The 19,397-nt window shown below is 49.2% G+C and overlaps 1 protein-coding gene across 6 annotated transcripts in view; it reads left to right on the top strand.

Annotated features, from left to right (window-relative positions):
* Ctbp2 (C-terminal binding protein 2) overlaps positions 1–19,397 on the top strand; it is a 142,035-nt gene that overhangs the window by 103,702 nt on the left and 18,936 nt on the right. The window contains exon 1 of one of the 6 annotated variants that reach the window (XM_021207946.1): positions 8,315–10,047. The exons of the other annotated variants lie outside the window; for them this stretch is intronic. Within the exon in view, the coding sequence (XP_021063605.1) occupies positions 8,358–10,047 (1,690 nt within the window). The 5' untranslated portion in view covers positions 8,315–8,357. Of the gene's footprint in view, positions 1–8,314; positions 10,048–19,397 lie in introns of those variants that run through there. 6 annotated transcript variants of the gene reach the window in all.

Below are 19,397 nucleotides of genomic sequence, written 5' to 3'. Positions count from 1 at the left end.
TTCTTCTTCTTTCTTCTTCTTTCTTCTTCTTTCTTCTTCTTTCTTCTTCTTTCTTCTTCCTTCTTCTTCTTTCTTCTTCTTTCTTCTTCTTTCTTCTTCTTTCTTCTTCTTTCTTCTTCTTTCTTCTTCTTTCTTCTTCTTTCTTCTTCTTTCTTCTTCCTTCTTCTTCTTCTTCTTCTTCTTTCTTCTTCTTTCTTCTTCTTCTTTCTTCTTCTTCTTCTTCGACAGGATTTCTCTGTATAGTCTTGGCTGTCCTGGAACTCACTCTGTAGGCCAGGCTCAGAAAAATCTGCCTGCCTCTGCCTCCCGAGTGCTGGGATTAAAGGGGTGTGCCACCACTGCCCAGCAGTTTGCTATTTTTTTTTTTAAAAAAAAAGATTTTATATATTAATTTTCAAATATTATTATATATTTATTTTATGTATATGAGTACACTGTAACTGTACAGATGGTTGTGAGCCTTCATATGGTTGTTGGGAATTGAATTTTAAGACTTATTCTGCTTGCTCCGATCAACCCCGCTCCCTCCTGTCAACACTGCTTGCTCAGTCCCTGCTTGCTCTGACCCAAAGATTTATTATTATAAATAAGTACACTGTAGCTGTCTTCAGACGCACCAGAAGAAGGTGTCAGATCACTTTATGGGTGGCTGTGAGCCACCATGTGGTTGCTGGGATTTGAACTCAGGACCTTCGGAAGAGCAGTCAGCGCTATTTTTTTGCAATAATGTTTTGCTGTGTATACCAGGCTGTCCTTGACCAAACCTTTTATCTCAGTTTCTTTGGTACTGGGTTTATTGGTGAGTGCCACCACCATATATCCAGCTTTGGTCTGGTTTTGACTGAATGCACGTGTCTCCTACATTCTGTAGCAACCCTTTGACCCTGGGCTTTGGAGAGCTGCCTTCTGCTGGTGTTGATAGTGCTAACAACCCCTTCAATCTCTCTCATCGAACACCTGCTACCTTGTACCCATCGAACACTGTTTTTGGGATCCCTTGGCAGAGTTGGGTGAGCTTCTCTCTCAGTGCCATGGGAGCTGACCAGATGAAATTTTAGCTTCATCCCCGTGAGGATTCGTCTCCAGAACTGAAGCCCACTCAGCCTCTTCTCAGTCTCTTTAGGGGATGCTTTCATGTTCCCCTCTGAGTTAATGCCAGGGACCATGAGCTGAATGAAGCCCTATCTTTCTTTCTACCTTGATTTGGAATGTGAACCTTCATTCATATATATATATGTGTATATATACACACACACACACAACCAGAGTACATCTCTGCTCCATATTGAAGGGGCAGCCAAAATCTTTGGGACGCCATCCAAATCAGTTGGAATAATGAAACCTTTGAGGCTTACTTAAAAGCCAGATTTCAATGTGTTTTTGTAATTGACCCTTTTTGATATCTGTAGTTTGTTCTCTGCTGGTTTTCTTGATGCCTGCTTTCAGACAATCCTTGAGTATGTTGTGTGGAATAATTACAGAACAGCCTTTGATAACACAGGCTGCTCATCCCTAGATTGAACTTGCTTTCTCTCTGATGTATAATTTAGGTGCTGCCTTTCTTCTCTCTGGTTTGCTGACATAATTGACGCAGTGCATTTGTGGATTGCACTTACCAGAACATTTGAATACTGTATTGGACCATGCCAGGGTAGTTTGGCTTTTTCCAAATATTTATGGGTCAGAGAGCAGGCTTGCTGCTGTCACTCCATCCAGCCTTGCAGAGCTAAGCCAAGGTTTGGATTTGTAGAATTGTAGTACTCCTCTATGGCTTTGCCTATGTACATCTTACAATGAGCTACGGTAGAGTCACTCCCTAAATAAACACAATCCTTTCCTATAGCTGTTGAGGGTGTGATCTGGAGGAAAAAATAAATAAAGTAGGTTTTTTTAGTTCATTGTGTTTAGTGTTTCTTTAGAAATGTGATAGCAACCAGTTTCGAGCATGGTATCAGCTGAGTTAGGATAAAGAAAAGAAAAACAGGAAGAGCAAATGTATGGAAGCGGCGTGAACTACTTTTACATAAATGTGTGATCAGACTTTTCCTGAGTAGTCTCATGGGCACAGAAATAAATGTGCAGCTTCTCTGTGTCCCCTTGGTCACCAAGGTCACAGAAAGTGCTGCATAGGTGAGGCAGGGTGCTTTCACTGGTAGTGTCTTCCCACTGTGAGTTGGATATGCCTGCCACTGTGGCCTCGAATACCCCAGCAGGTGCCTGTGTGGTCTGACGTCCCAAGATGTTAGTTTCCGAGTTGTGGAAGGAATCGGCCCAAAGCCCGCTTGTGGCATGGTGGCATAGGTCGGCTAATGGGGTTTCTCCAGTGGCCTGTCTGTATGCCTGCCCATCACAGCACCTGTACAGAAGGACCAGGATCAGTTTGTGTCATGTTTGGTTTTCTCATTTGAATTTCCACATTCAAGATGCTGTTTGGTTTCACCTGTCTCTCCTTAATTAAATGTATTATGCCTTTGTGAATTTGTTTGGGTTTGCATAGGAGCAGGCTTGAATCCTACCGTCCACAGGTCCTCCTGATCATTTTCAATAAGCTGTCTTTCAAAGGCTCCCAAACCTACATCTTAAAAATGGGATTCATAATGTTGCTGTACATTTTAATTATATGTTGAGATCAGGCAATTATGCACATTTCCAGTAATTAAGTGATTAGCAGCAATTACTTTGGCTGTATAAATAAATATACAATAGTCAACTAGACGTGGCTCAAAACTCTACAATACAAACAAATGTCCCAGATCATGCTCAGCATTGTAAAGAAATGCTCAGACAGGGAAGCCAAAGCCGTAATCTGCAAGTGACAAAAATCCTGTTTTGTCTTATTTGAGCATAGGAGCACTGACTCCCGGCACCTGGAGAGTAGGTTCACAGTGTTGTCCAGTCCTGGGCAGGCCTTACCTTGCTGAGAAGACTCACGTTCCAGGCTGAATTCACTCTCCCTTTTATCACTGGTCTCTGGTGCAAGTGTTGCTCCTGGGCGGCTGTGCACATCCCACCTCTAAAGTGGGCCGCTTCGCTTCTCCACTGGGGCTCAGGGATGTTTGGTACCATTGGAGACCCCAGCACGGGATGCCCTCCCTGCTCTCCCTCCCTGCTTTTTTCCAGTTTGCTCTTTTGGTTACTGCTTTCGCTGTCACCCACCACTTTCAGTAGACTCTGGTCACTGGTGCCCTGATCCATTGCTACTCGAGCTCAGGCACCCTGCCAGTCAGTACGGGCCAGGGCCACCTGGTCATTTTCCCAGCCTTGTTTCTTTTTGGTGCATTTCCCTCCTCCTGGTCATATTTAGGACAGTGATGATTTCCTAGGGACACCAGGACACTCATCTTAGCTATATAGTGGGTTTGCAGGCAGCCATAGACCCATGGACTGTGCTGAATCAGGAGATAGACTTGGCCCACTGAGCCTTGCCCTTCTTCCCTTTCAGAAGCTGCAAGTGTTAGAGTGTGCCTTGGGACTGGTGCAGTTTGGCTTGTGTCATGCTGCCCAGATGGTTGTTTGATGTGACCTGAGAAGTGGTTGGATCTCTTGCTAAGGAGCTCATCTGCTTTTGCTGTGTTCATTCTCCTTCCGTCTGTAGAGAGCATCCATGTGCCACTGTGATTCTGTGGCTTCCTTGAAAGAATCTTTGAAGGTGACCCCATGCTTGTGGGTGGTGGCTCTCCCCACCCGCTATCCCTCTTGTCATGTGTCTCACTCCTCAGAGAGGCTGGAACATTCTCTGCATCCTGGTCAGAGGGCACATGTGCTCCCCGCTCCTTCCCTCCCTCCCCACTGGCACTGTGAGAAGCACAGATTCTACAAAGAGGGTGGACACTCATCCTTCCTGGTCCCATGGAAGAGCTTTGCAGCCCATGCCCTGGCTGTCGAACACACACACACACACACACACACACACACACACACACACACAGAGTCTCTTTGGAGCAGGGTAAATACATTCCCCAGCCTTAATGCTCTAGCCAAGACCTGGTGAGTACGCCCTGTTTGTGGTGAAAGCTTTATTCTTGACAGCTGAGCCAACCCTGGGTCACAGCTCTTATTTCCTGTGCTCCTGCCATTTGAATAAAAGTGCCTTTAAGCCCCACCCACATTCCCTGTGGCTCTTTTCCCAGTGCTTCATAGAAGTAACACCTTACTTTAGTAAAGAACATTGGGTACACAAGAGAAAAGGCCACTTATTTTGTTGTTGTTAAAGGCACAAATGCTTCATTTCAACACAAACTCTAGATCACTTATCTTCAAAGAAAAATGGAATTTAAAAAAGGAAAAAGGCTAGCACAGCCTGTCCACATTTAAAAGTAGGAAGTAGGCACAGCTCGGGCCTATTTTTGACTGTGTCTCAGCTGGAAGGCAATGTGTGACCCACTGACCTCAGCAGCACCGCTGGCTATGGGAGGCCACAGCCATCGCTTTGTCCCGGTGTCCATGAGGGACAAGAGGCCCCACTTCCCCCAGCAGGTTCTATATTCTCAGGGCTTCATGATTAGTCTCGTGCATGGCCTAGGTGTTGGGAGAGCTGGCACTGGAGGCCTGACTTCTTAGTGCTTCTATGTCTCAGGTGCTTCCATGGCGTCCCAGGCTGGGGCCAGCTGCCCACCAAGCCCGAGCAACTCCCAAGAGACTGAGAGCTACCCACAGGTGAGCAGGAAGCTGCAGGGGCCCTGAAGAAGGGCCAAGCAACCTTCACATTCCGATGGCTTTGGCACTGATGGTGCTATCTGATTTTCTTTCAGGTGATTCCTCCCAGTCACCCTTCTGATAGTCTTAGAGTAGTTTTGCAACTGGTTGACTGGTTGTGAGGCCTGGGGGGTGGGGGTGGGGCAGGTATTCTTTCTGAGGCCTGCCCATGGGGTGTCCTGACCCTCATCTGCCAGTTCTCTTCCCTAAGCTAGTCACTCGCCCTCTATTGCAGAGTTTGGGAACCGGCTGGTGCCAGCACACATCACCCACCGCTCTGTGTCAGACACCCAGTCCACTCTTTATTGGGTTTATGTCTTATGCACCGGTGGTTTGCCTGGGTGTATGTCTGGGTGAGGGTGTCAGATCTTGGAGTTAGAGACAGTTCTGAGCTGCCATGTGAGTGCTGGGAATTGAACCTAGGTCCTCTGGAAGAGCAGTCAGTGCTCTTGACCACTGAGCCCTCTCCCCAGCACCAGAGAGGATGGATAAGGTTATATCCCTGAAACTCTTTTCAGACAGCATGAGATTTCTCGGGAAATCAGTCGTCCTTTCTCAAATGCGGTGAGGAGTTTGGTTTGGTTTTTGTTGGTTTGATTTGTTTTGTTTTTTAAACAACTTCCTGGGTATTTTGGAAGAATTAAGTCCAAGCACAGGTGTTTCTGTCTAACAGGAGAAAACATCTGTCGAAATATTTTGGTAGCTGAGACTTCGTTAATTTGATTGGCTTCCAGACAGAACCAGCTGTAGGTTGCTGGGAATGGAATCTGGACCTCCTGGTTCTACTTCAGAGGGGCAACGAGCTGGGCCTGTCATCTGCCACCGCCGCCCTGTTTGTATGATCACACCTTTGCACAGTCTCAGGGGCTGCCTAAGCCATTACTGGTTTCTTAGTTCTTCTTAACTTTGTCTCACACTAGCAGTTCTACATCATTTAGATTTGTGAGCCTGGCGGTTAACAAAAACCCCCTGACAGCAAACGGGTAAGGCACCCAGAGCCACGGGAGATAGGGAGAGCATTTCCCAGGTCTAGTTATGTCTGGAGGAGTCTGGTGTTTTGCCTACATGTATGTCCATACTACAAGCACCCTGCATTGTCTGGAGAGGGGATACCCGAGCAGGCACTGAACAGTTGCCAGCCTTTGAAGGGCACAGATCTAGCTATGACTGGAACATACCACCTCATCATCCAAGTCTTCTCATCAGTGGGCATCGCTAGTACTTTCAGGTACAATGATCCCCTAGAAACTTCCAGAATTACTTTGTTAAATATGCTTCCCTTTCCTCGTCCCAGGAGGGCACAGTGACCCCAGCTTTGGGAGTTCTTTGCCCAGCTTTGCTATGACCTATGACCCCAGACAGGATCCCGACTCAGCATTCCTCAGTATTTGGTGTGATGTCATCATCACTACCTGTGGTCCTCACACGAGGCCAGGTACATAATTGATGCCCTCCTCCATGCACACATATAAGTTGGCATGGCAACTAGGTGAGTGCCTTGTCTTACTTAAATCCCTTCCTTGTGAAGGGTGGGTGATAACCTGGGCTATCCATCTTGCTTGGTCAGCTGTGTTCTCCAGCCAGTTATGCAATAAAGATATTAATCTCCATGAGGTAAAATCCCCCTTTAGGGGATTTTTTAGTGCTCTGCTTCAAAAAACCCCCATAATGGAAAAGGAGGTAACAAGGCAGATTTGGGCCCAGATGTTAGCACCTTTTCTGTGTCAGTGTATGTGTGTGCACACTGGCACACACCAACGCTGCCCCCCCCCCCCTGCTTGCTGGGATGGGAGATGTTCTTCTGAATAGTGCCAAGTAGAGAACCCTGCAGATAGCTTCCCCAGCTCTCAATGAGTTGGCATGTATGGTGTCCCAGGCTCTGTACTGCTTCCGGTGCTTCCCCACCCCCACCCCCCTCAGTGAACCTGCTTAGAGGCAGAGAATTGTAAATCCTGGCTTGGGTGTGTCCTGACGTATCCCCTTGGCCTTCTTTACCTGGCCCTCTCTGCCTGTCATCAGGCACAGTGTGTTGTGGGTAGGTCCCTGACACAGAAGGTCCGGCTGCTGTTCACGTGTGGCCATCCGATGCTTAACAGTGATATTTGGCAGTCTTTGCTGTTCCCGGGTTTTCATTCTAACTGAGTCCTAGGAAGTTTCCATCTCATATGACATTGGGTCAGGAATGGGGGCTGTGGTGCTAGGGTGGTGGTCCCTAGTCTTTGCGGTCATGTGTTCGGGTTAATTGCACAGTGGTCCAGCATTGGTCACAGCCGCACTAGGAAGATGACATCTGTGGCTTCTTGAAGTCTGGTTTGGTGAGATCAGAACCCCTTAGAGAGGAATGTGATATAGCTCTTCTCCTGGAATTTGTGTTGAATATTGGGGACTGGACATGGGCATGATGAAAGGATAGAAAGACCATAAACCTACTTAATAGAAATGGTACTGTTATCTAAATTTCTACCCCAACGTAAGCTTTCCATGTTTCTCATATTTTTTTTTCCTTTTCCTTTTAAATGGCTAGTGTTTGTCTAGTTGAGAAGGAGGTGTGAAAGCACAGAATTTTTTTGGTCTTGTGGCTATGCACAGTTAGTTACATGAACTCATTTAAATATACCTCTTGATTACCACCTCAGTTTATTTTGTGAAATCTGTTAACACAAAGGTGTCAAGAGCGAGCTTTGTACGTGCTGCACAGACTGAGATGGGAGACACAGGAGATCCTGTTTTTCTTCCCTGGTGGCCAACCCTCTACTCAGCCTGATCCCTGTTGTTGTCCTACAGTGAGAATTCCAGGTCCTGACCCACACTTTGTCTTTTTCCTTGTGGTATGAAAGAATCTATCTTACCACTTAAATGTAGAGAGAATTTGGGTTTGAGCTATATAACCTATTTGATCTATAACCAGAATCCTAGAAGCCAGGTTCCAGGGTTGGACAGAGTCCCTGCCTCCCAGAATACCTCCCATTCTGGAATCAGTCCCAGGGCTCTCCTGTGCACACCTCCATTTGATCTGTTGTAGCTGTGTACTACTAGATTAATGTAATGTCTCTCGCAGAGGGATTAGGACCGGATGGACAGCTAAGTAGTTCCAGTTTGCTTCTTTTGCACTTAGTGAAGAGGGGACTGGTCAGAGGCTCCCCCAAGAGGGATGAGAGAGAACCAGGCAAGGATGGGGGATGGGGTGGGATCAGACTCCGGGGCAAAGCTGAGTGGGATCATTCCAGCTGCCTGTAAGGCCTGGCTAAAGCAAGCAGCCAGCTTCATCAGTAGAGATGTCACATGGAACAAAAGCTTTAGGGGTTTTTTTTAGCTCCTAATCCTCACGCTGCAAGAGCTGAAGGCCATGTGAGCACAGCCACTGGAAAGGGGGCCCAGCAGGCTGGAGCATAGCCTCCAGCCTGGGCTTAGAAGCACACAGGACAGACCTTGCGGGCTACCATTGGGGAGTGAGGCAAAGTTACCGTGAGTCTGCTTTTTGCCTACTAAGGTTTCAGAGGATTAATAATTTAGGTCTTGCCTTGAAACAGAAACCCCCGGTTGTTTGTTCCTGCCGTCTCGGAAGGGCTCGCGTGCGGCCAGGTCTGGTTTTGATGTATGTAATTGAAGATTTATAAAGAAAGGCTTCCTCCCTGCCTTTGCTGTAGTCATTTGCTCTGCCAATGCCGGTTCCCAGCAGGCACATCAATATTGGCCGTTCTCAGAGCTGGGATGCTGCTGGCTGGTATGAGGGCCCTTGGGAGAATGCTGGGCCTCCAGGAAGGAGAAGTTCTCTGACGTATGGCCCTGGAGAAGGGACCTGGAGTGAGCTGCTAAACCATCGTGCCCAGGACACTGAGTCCTACCTGTCCCGGGAAGCTTTTTATAACTCACTGGCATCAAGAAAGGGCTCCGTGCCTGACTTCGCCTTCTACGACAGCAGGCAGGCAGTGATGTCTGGCCGTGGCTCCGTGCTGCCACAAGACTACTATGGCGACCCATCCAGGGGCACCAGGGTACCCAAGGAGCCTCCCTTCTATCGGGACCCAGGAATCAGCCGGCTGGTGCCCAGCTACGGAGTGCTTGGCAGCAGAATGCCATGGGAACAGGTACAAGGCCAGTTACCTGCTCTGCAGGACGCTGGCCACCTGTACCGGGAATCTGGGGGTAAAACTGTCCCGCATGGGCAGCGGGCACATGGCAGGTCTCCATCTCCTGGGAGGTATGGAAGGGAACAGCCTGATACTAGATTAGGGATAGAGGTACCTACCTATTCTCCCAACTCCAGTCAGGTCTACAACGATGTCTGTGAAAGACCTGTTGACTCTACCCCTGCCAGACAGGTGGCCCCAACATGCCTGGTTGTGGATCCCAGCTCAACTGCCCCTACTGAGAACAGCACGGGGGTGGCCCCAGGTTCCCTGAATAGAGGCTATGGGCCTACCCGAGAAAGCATCCATTCAAAGCTGGCTTATGAGAATTACGAAGCTGACTTGTCTACATTCCAAGGACCTGGGGGCAAGAGGACCCTGTACCCTGAGTTTTTGACCCTGCTGAGGGCAGAGGGTGTGGCAGAGGCCACCCTGGCAGCCCTGTTACAGCAAGGCTTTGACTCCCCAGCTGTCTTGGCCACCCTTGAGGATGCTGACATCAAATCTGTTGCGCCCAACCTGGGCCAGGCCCGCCTCCTGAGCCGCCTAGCCAGCAGCTGCAGGACAGAGATGCAGTTTCGGAGACAGGACCGGACAGGCCCTCTACCCCGCAATCGGTCCAGTAGCTTCAGCCACCGAAGTGAGCTGCTGCCCAGTGACATGGCCTCACTGGGTACCACCTCCCTGCAGTTTCACCCTGCTGGACCTTTGCAGACACCCTCTCCCCGAACTGGAGATCTAGGTCGCCGCCCCTCCAGTGCACCTTCCCAGCACCTCCTGGAGACAGCAGCTACTTATTCCGCCCCAGTGGTGGGGTCCCAAACCCCCCATTTACCCTCCAACTCTGGCTATAGCTCTCCTGCACCCTATGCCCTAACAGCACGGCTGGCTTCCTCCTCATATCCTTCACAAGCTGGGGTAGCCTTGACTGCTAACCCCGGCCCCTCTGCACCCCTTCACTCAAATCCCAGAACTGCCTACTCCACCTCGTTCACGGTGCCCATGGAACTGCTGAAGAGAGAACGCAGCATGACCACCTCTCCGCTGCCCAGCCCGCACGGCAGCCCCCAGCTCCTGCGGAAACCTGGAACAGCCCCCGTGGAGCCGTCTACCCTGCCACCAGTCAGCCAAAGTCTCAACACACCTCATTCACCGTACCAGAAGGTGGCCCGGCGGACAGGGGCTCCCATCATCGTGTCAACCATGCTAACTCCAGAACCAAGTAACTTTCTGGCTGGGAGATCGGGGGCAGAGAAGGATAGAGGTTTGAGAAGGGAATAGTATGTCGATATACCTACTAGTCATGTTTAAAGCACAGATAGTGTCTGTCTTGTCACATAGCACCCCACCCTGCCACCACACCCCACACACACACATCACACCCCACCACCACACCCCCAACATACCCCCCACCCCACCAAAACACACACCCCACCCCGACACCACACACACACACCCCACCACCACCCCCACGACCACCACCACACCCCCACACCCCCCAACATCACCCCACCCCACCACAGCATCAGTGTGAAGGTTGCCAATTCCCTCCTCCCACGGACTACTCTTGAGTTCCGCAGATTTACGTATTAGGTTAAGCCCCAGTTTGTTTGCGGATAGCTCCTTCTGGTGCCGAAACATAGCTGTTTTCCCGAGAGGATCAGAAGCCATTCTGAGTGACTGTTCCATTTTATATACGGGAGGGGTGGCTCTCTAGTTCCACTGGATAGCCAGGAGCATCTGGCGGAATGCCTGCCCCCTGTAAGTTGCTCGTGGATAATTTGCAGGGAAGAGTGCCCGGTGTTGAGCGCCCCTCTGCAAGGCCAGCACACAGTATCAAAGGCAGAGATTCTCTACCGCTGATAGGAATGTGTCTGTTTCCACAGAATGTGGGCTAAACAAAGCAAATGTTGAAATCCCTTAGAACTATTTGAAAAACAGACTTAGCCTCTCATTTTAGAAAATACTGTTGGGAATTCTGCTTGTTCGTGGGGAAGATCCTGTTTCCGAGTAGAGAGAGGGTGCATGCTAGGTGGTTTTCCTCAAGGCAGAAGCCAAGTGTGAGTCACCACATGCTTTTCACTGGACACTGGTTAAACTTTGTGGTGGGTGTCTCAGACAGTTAATGTTTAACTCTAGAACCCTGACTGAAAACCCTTCATCAGTTTTCTTCTCCTCTTCTCTTTTGCCTCCCACCTTGCATAGTTCAGAAAAAAATCAAATTATTTCTATTAATTTTTTTCTGTATTGCTGCCTGTGTATGTACGAGTTCCTGTATGTATGCATGTGCCAGGGCTTGCAGAAGCCAGAAGAGGGGCATCAAATCCCCTGGTGTTAGAGCTACAGGTTAGCTGCCCCAGGAAGGTTCTAGGAGCTGAGCCTAGGTCCTCGGCAAGGCTAGCAAGTGCACAGGGTTCTCTGTGTAGACCAGGCTGGCCTGGAACTCAGTCTGTAGACCAGGCTGGCCTTGAACTCAGAGATCCTCCTGCCTCTGCTTCCTGAATGCTGGGATTAAAGGCGTGCGCCACCACGCCCGGCTGCAAGTGCTCTTAACCACTAAACACTCAAAAAAAGTTTAAGAATTAATTTAAAGTCTGTAGTGTATAGGACAGGGATAGTGGAGTGAGAAAGACTGTATATTGTTTTACAGGATCCTTGAAAATAACCTCTCTGGGATGGAGTGTTGTTGTTTGTTTGTTTGTTTGTTTGTTTTATGAGGACAGCATAGAGCTGCTGTCACGACTAACGACTCAGCCCTCCAGAGAACCTGTTTTTCTGAGAGAGACTGACTAACAGTTTGGGTTGTGATTTTGTTTGTTTGTTTTTGTTTTTTCTTGTTTTTCTTTTGCCTAGTGATTCTGGCTTTGTCTCCCTTCCCTTTTCTTATTTGTTTTAAATCGTGATTATATACTTTGACTTTGAAATCCCTGTGGGGGGGGGGTGTCAGGAAAAAAATTTTTTTTTTTGAGGGGCCATGCCTTCTTTCTCAGTCAAACATTCTTTCTTTGCAACCAACTAATTTGCATGGTGGTGACATTTGTTGCTCCAGTAATTTCATCTGATAATGGCTGGGCTTGCAAAGCGGATCTGAAAACATATTCCTTAATTATGTGTTGCTAAGCAACGGAAGGGTTTGGTCATAATCACAGAAAGATTATCTCCTCATTGAAGTCCTGGAAAGGTTTTGCTGAAGGAGGAGGTCCTGCAGAATTGCCCCCCCTCCCCTTTTCCTTTCTGTTTATTTTGTACAAGCACCCGAACAGAAAACACTCACTGCTATTTGGGTATAGGGTGAAGGATATTATATAAGTTGTTTGGAGTGTGATTGTTGACACACTGTTTTACAGACCCAAGGATATTGATTTTTATTTCATTTGCATGGCAGCGAGCCAGTGCCGAGCAAGCCTGCAGTCGGGAGTCTGCCAGCAAATAAATTTCTCTGTCAAATGATCTACCCCAGAGCAGCAGTTGTCATCCTTGTTCCCTATCCTACATTCTCTGTGCCATTATGACTCTACCCTGTTGGGGCTGGGGCAGGGCCTTGACTTCCTGGCTGCAGTTCAGCTCCATGAATGGCATTTGCATGACAGGTTTCATGGAGTCTACAGCCAGATCGGGGTTTCCTGAAGGCAGCAAGAGACTTGATGGAGTATCTCTAGGCATGGCTCCAGGCAGAGAGGTGCTGAGCCCCAGAGGAAGACAGGGTTAGACCACGGAGAAGCATCAGAGACCTGAGATGCATTGCCGGGCAGCCTACCTTGCCTTCGGGCCAGGAGGCAACCTGGGATCTTGAAGTGGAGCCCTGCGTGTTTCTCATTAGCAACAGGGTCAGTCAGCTTGACTGATTCTTCATTTTGATTTCACCAAATCTGTTGGTTTTGACCCAGTGTGGAGGGTCTCAGAATAACTGGGAAATTGATTTTTTTTTTTTCCCCCTATTCTGTCGTATGGTGAAGTGATGTCAATTGTCTTCAGCAGGATTGTTTGGGGAATTTTTTAAGGGTCTTAGGACACAATGTAGAGACACTAATGTTTGCTTTGTTTGGTGGGTATATGTACACAATCAGCTTCTGTTTGCCAGTCTTGCCCAGACCAGCAGCCAAGCAGTTCAGAACAGCGAGGTTGAGTCACACAGATGCACAGGATTATTGGCCAGAGCTTTGTGAGTGATGGCACCTGGTGGGTCGGCTCTCCATCCCACACTGACATGGCCAGCTAACACAAGCCACCAAGCCTTCTGGCAATGGCTGTCACATGTTGTCACCCATGGCCAAGAGTCTGAGCCTCTCTCTGCCAGATGCCAAGGGAAAGCGAGCATCATACAAGCATTGGTATGGGGGCGACCATTTTCCTGTCCCATCTTCCCTGAATCCAGCAAGGCACAGCCTGTCAAGAGGCCCAAGGGTCAGTCTCTCTCTTTTGTGAGAAATGCAGTCTCACACACCCTGCAACCCAGCAATTTTCCTTAATGTAGCTGCACTGACGAAGCACCCGAAGGCTCCATTCTCCAGTTCTCTTGTTGCCCTGGCTGTTACTAAGGACTCTTAAGGTCAGTTGGGGGGGAAAAAAATCCATGGCTATTTATACATGTGGCATTCTCCGGTGCCATCAGAATCAGGGTGGCAGCTGCTTCCACCGGACCCCAGTAATCTCTTCAAATGTCTGATACGTTCTCTGTATGCTGTGGACGGGCTCTTTGGTTTGGAAGGATGCTGAACATGGCCTCCTCCCCCTCCCTTTGGGCACCACTCTAGGTAGAGCAAGCCATAGAAGGACCTGTGTATGTGTGTGAGACTCTGTAAACCCCTGTCGAGTGCTTGCCTGTTCCTGTCTGGTGCCTGAGTCAGGACGACACTTGGCCTTGAGCTGCTCTGACCACAGGACCGAGCTCTTCCCTGCGTACATGTTGGGGGATTTTATCCTTACAGTGAGGAACATTCTCCTTTGAGTAAATGGAATGTGAGCTGTTCTTTGGTCCCGAGAGGACCGGGGCCCACCTATCAGTCCCTGTAACAAGGAAAAGATTAAATGGCTAGAGAAAAAAATTCAGAGCTGGGGAACCAGGCCAAGGACACAAGAGACCATTCCTGATGAGCTTGTCCACAAGAAAAGGTAGATTCTTCTGGGGGCTTCCCAGCGTTCAATGAGGGGAACACTAGAAAAACTCAACATTACACTGAGGGTTGGACCCACAGATTTTTACTGCGGGGGAAGCTTTTCTGTTTTGTTTTTTTGTTTGTTTTTGTTTTTCGAGACAGGGTTTCTCTGTATAGCTCTGGCTGTCCTGGAACTCACTTTGTAGACCAGGCTGGCCTCAGAAATCTGCCTGCCTCTGCCTCCCGAGTGCTGGGATTAAAGGCGTGCACCACCACGCCCGGCGGAAGCTTTTCTGAATGACCCTGATGTCTTTTCCTGCTAAAGAAGTGCTGGCTCCAGGTTGAAGTTTCCTTGTAACTTTCTTGTAACCTCTGTACAGTTGTAGTCTTGGCCCTCATGTTAGAGCCGCTATTATTTTATTGACCTTTTTTATTCTCATTTAAACTTATCCAGGCCTCCTGCCTTGCAGTTTTGGGCCCTGGCAGAGCGGCTTCCCCCTCTGCAGTTAGTTCATCTATAGGCTGGAATGGTCAAGAGGAGCTCTTGCCTGGAGAGTCGAGTGCTGTGTTCAGCTGACCTCGGGTCCTAGCTCCTTTCTCTGTGTGAGGACTTTACTGTCACTTGCCTTTGATTCAGAGGGGTAAATATGACTTGGTGCATTCTAGTGTTTTCCTATATGTGGGGATTCGAGCCTAGAATACTTAGAAGAAAAGGTGACTGCGGGGAGTAGGGATGGAGGGATCTGGCCAGCTGCTGCACTTGGCAAAGTCATCCTGTATGGTGAGCCTACAAAAAGGTCCTCAAGAGTCACTGTCTTTGTGGGCCTTAAAACCTCATGCAGAATTAAGAAAGTTGAGTGTGCAGGGCCTCTTCCCTCTTCTGCTGGGTCAGGGGCTTCTTTAGCTTCAGAATGACAGTAGTAACATCTGTGCTTACGGGCATTTGGCCTTGGTGATGTGGAGAGAAAACTGAGCCAGGTCTGCCTGGCTCACTGGCCCCCTCTGGAAGGTTAAGAGAACATGTGTTCCATTCCCAGGGTCACCCATGAGGCTCCTTCATTTCAATGGACTCGGTGCCCACAGACAACCCCAGTCCTCTGGCATGAGTCATGTGACTCTCACTGTCCCTTTGTGATCTGAGTGCATGGGGCTCCTGGGCCATTGCCATTTCAGTTGCTACTGCCTCTTGGCTTTTGCATAAAAGGCCCTGCAGGTGCTAAAAGAAACTGGCACATCTTCACACATCCCTTTGGCTGGCCAAAGCTTCCCCTGTACCGCACCCCCCCCCCCCAGCTTGTACTGAAGCCCCTATGCTGGGTATGGGGACTCCAGGCACTTGAACATAGTAGATGTTGTCAGCCTTCATAAGGAGAGGCTAAGTGTGAAAGCACAGACCTATATGATCCTCTACTTGGGAGGCAGAAGTGTCATTATAAATTCTGGTCTAGCCTGGGCTACATAGGGAAACCTGTGTCAGATGACCTTGGCATCACATTATTAGTGTGAGATAGGGAAAATAGGCCTTTCTTAAGGGACCACAACCCATGGGCTCTGTAGGTTTCTTTTCTGTTTCAGTCTCGATTGTGCTTATCTTTGGCATCCTCTCCGTTGCCATGGGCACAGTTTTAGCATTTAAGAACTACTTGTCCTATCAAGGGTGCCCCCACAGCTCAGGGAGGTACCTACCTTATGAGCATCCAGAGTTGCAGGGCTGGCTGGAGACCAGAGCAAAGCCATCAGGGCCTAGCTGCTTAGGTGACTTAGGGGCTTGGAATTTTGTACCCTTAAGTTTCTTCTAAGGCCAGGAAGGACGTGCCTCTGAATCAGCCAGGCCTTGCTCTGGGGCCGCACAGGGCACAGGCTGTACCATGGGGAAGATGTTTGGTGGTCCTTGCATGCAGTCCTGCAGTGTTATCCTGTGTTACCATGCAATTCTACAAGCCTCTGCAGAGGGGGTGGTTCTCTGTTATTTGGTCACTAGCTTGCAAGCCTGGTTTCCAACTTTGCTGGCCTGGTGTACAGATCCATTCATCAAATCTGGTAAATGAGTCTCATGACAGGAAAGGGGAGAGATATGTCTGGGTACACATGTTCCAGGCTGCTCTCTCTCTCCAGAGCTCAGCGAGTGCATCTGAGGGAGCTGGAGCTCTCTTCTCTGGCCTAATTGAACAGAGGAAACAGATGCGCAGTAAAGTAAACACCCTGAGTGCCACAGGGACTCCCAGATTTGTGCTGGGAGCCCTGATTGACAGGTGCTCACTTTGGGCTCTGTCCTTCAGGGCCCTCCTTCATCCTCTCCAGCTCCTTACTGTGTGGAAGCTGTATCCCACCTAGGCTGAGCACCTGTGGGAGGCCCCAGAGCCTGGCAGTGTGGTCCCTTAGCTTGTTTCTCTGCCTGAGGCTCCTTTGGGAGGGTTTTCCTCCTGAGTCGGTCCCTTGGCAGAGGCCCAAGAGTCCCCTGCTATCTCAGGGTTTCATCCAGCCTTATCTGGCCATGGGATAGTGCTTGCAAAGCTCAGCCATAGGCACCTCAAGGCTGCTCCTGCAAACAAAGGCAGGACTTCATAGGAGCCTGTGTTTCTATCAGGGTGTGTCTTCTCTGGCATGTCCATCAGTACATGTTGAGTCACAGGGCCATGGTGAAGAGTGACCAGTTATCCCCAAGTCGAGCTGGGGAGTAAGACAAAAGCACTAAAGCAAGCCATATTCTTCAACTATGGTTCCATGGGGACTGGACAACAAGCCCTTGTAAAATCAAATGAAGTTTACAGGAGGACATTGGGGTAACAGTTATTATCATGACTTTTTTTCTCTTAGGCCTCAAAGCCTAAGACCACCATGGAGGGGGAAGCCTTCCTGGTGAGGCCTCAGCCTGTGTGGTTCTTAACTGGGGAGTCCCCCAGCTTATGTTTTTAATTGATAGGTAGGGTCTGCTCTGTGGTAGCAACAGAGGGAGAGGTGGTCTTGGTGTTCTTTCTTAGCTTGGTGAGTTTTTTTGGGTGAATCCCTGGCTGGCCCTGATACTTAGTCACCGTTGCAGTGCCTAGGAATGGTGCCTTGGGCTAGGTAGTCCCCTTCACACCACTGAGCCCGAGCAAGAATCTAGAATCAAGCCCTTCTCTGTAACCTTGAAAGAATTCAGCTTGCACCTCTATCTCTTAAAAAAAAAAAAAAATCTTTTTTTTTTTTTAATGTACATTGGTGATTTGAGTGCATGTATAGATATCTGTGTAAGGATGTTGGATCTCCTGGAACTGGAGTTACAGACAGACAGTTGTGAGCTGCCATGTGGTTGCTGAGAATTGAACCCAGGACCTCTGGAAGAGCAGTCAGTGCTCTTAACCGCTGAACCATCTCTTCAGTCCCCTTTAGTAAGTGGGGATGCTCCTATAACTTGCATCCACATCAGTATTATAAGGCTGGCTTGATTTCTTAGCCTAAGACCATGTAGACAGTACAGAGCTACTGTTTCATAGCAAGTTCCAGCTAGTCTGGGCTGCAAAATGAGACCCTGTCTCAAAATTCGAAAGGTTTTGTGTCTTTTTGTTTGTTTGTTTGTTTTGGTTTTGTTTGTTTTGGTTGTTTGTTTGTTTTTAATGTATATTGGAAACTAGTTATGGAAACGTGGCTGGTGGCTTGGCTAGAGCCAGGCTTACTACTCTACTTTTAGGCTGGTCCCCAGGTTCAAAGCTGGGAAGTCTACTCTATAGCCAATCTAATTACCATAACACTGAATGTAGTTCACATGGGGATGGGAGCCATGAGTGATCCTGGTGGTGGGGCAGGGCACCTAGGAACTGCCTACCACACCTTTTCCTTCCCATCATGACCACAGAGTGGAGGGACGTACTCTCTAGAATCTTTCCAGCAGGTCCCACCCACCCAACCCATGACCTTGACAACCAGGCCTTGATTTAAAGGGTACCCACCACCCCTGGAGAAATACAGCCTGGATATCCACACCTCACGGGGTCACAGCAGCAGAGAAGACATAGTGAGTCCGCAGGACCAGGCTTGGTGTCATCATTGTGCCCAGGCGTTCATGTCCAGGCATGCTGCAGAATCACAGGCCTTGAATGGGAAGGTCACCGGGTTCTGGCAGCTTGTTACCAGCAAGCGTCCCCCCCAACCCATCCTAACCCCCTGAAGATTCATCTCTGGCCTAGTCTCCTGAGATTTCATCTGCAGCTGAGTCAGGGTGTCATGGCCACGTGTGGGAGAGGCTAAGGCAGCACAGGTTCATATGTGAGGGCCTGTGATGGGATCTCAGAGCAAGGTTACAGGAGGAGATGGGTGTTCCTCCCCTGGAGAAGTCTGCTGATTGTGAAGTAGGCTCATGGTCCTTCCAAAAGGTAGGTGAGGGGTCTCCAGGGACCTGGGTGCTACTCTGGGAAGTGGGAATTTATCTCTCGGAGCCTCACTCATTGGGGAACTAATATATCCTCACACCTAGAGATCACTGGACCCACAAGCCCAATGCCCAGGGACCACCCAGGTGAGGCAGGCCACCAGGTAAATAGGACATGCAGCCCTTCTTCGGAAAAGCAGCAGCTGAGCTTGCGCCCTTGGCTCAGCACTTGGACGTGCCATTTGTGGTCAGTTTCTGGTCCTGTTCTTCAGGGACCACTGCAGGCGTGTGCTTGACTGGCTTCTTGTGACAAGGAACTCATTGGGAGACCTTTCATTCCAGAGTACCAGGTAGCTTCTGGAGAGTGGCAGGTGATAGAACCCCCGTATCAGAGTCACCCAGACAAGGCAGGAAGGCAGACAAGGGAAAGGATCTGTCATTTTCCTCTGGGTGAGCATCCCAGACAAGCTGCAGAGATGTCTGACTCGAGGCAAGTTTAAGTAAACAGATGTTGATCTTTCTGGGGTGACAAGGTAGTCTAAGTTCAGGTTCCTATTACTGAACTGAAACACAACAGTATTTCCCACCAGTGTAGGACTTTCACTCTGGAAGGCATCATCCCCCAAACACGAACACTAACTTGCTTAGGGCTTTTCTAGTGGCTGTCGCTGTCCTGAAACTCTCTAGCTCCAGCAGCTTGAAGCTCCCTTCTGGCCTCCTGAGTTAAGAAGGCCCCAGTCTCTCCCGGAAAGACCTGGTGACAAGCTCCTCGGGATTTTTGCAGTAGCTGTAAGCTAGTCTCACCGTCTTTGCCTGTTCCTGGGGCCCACCACGGACCAGACTACCTTGCCCATGCCCTTCCTGGGGCTACTTGTTAGATTTTGCTTCCTAATAGGTCATTCTAGAAATAATGGTGACCTCTCAGTCAGTGGTTCTTCATGGTAGGCATTTTATAGTACACTCAGAATCTGTCACAGCTTAGCCCTCAGGTTTGAGGGGATTATGGACTCCTCAGTGGGCCACTGCCCTGCTGTGCACCTACTTGGTAGCTTATGCTTGGGCTGGTGGTCATTGCTTCCTTCTCCTGGGGTATCCCCAGGTGGCCCCCGCTTCATTCCAGGCTCATCT

This window comes from Mus pahari, chromosome 1 (genome assembly GCF_900095145.1).
Source record: "Mus pahari chromosome 1, PAHARI_EIJ_v1.1, whole genome shotgun sequence".
NCBI classification, from domain to species: Eukaryota; Metazoa; Chordata; class Mammalia; order Rodentia; family Muridae; genus Mus; species Mus pahari.
Note: the sequence above shows the minus strand (reverse complement) of the source record. Positions and strands in the feature narration are given on the sequence as shown.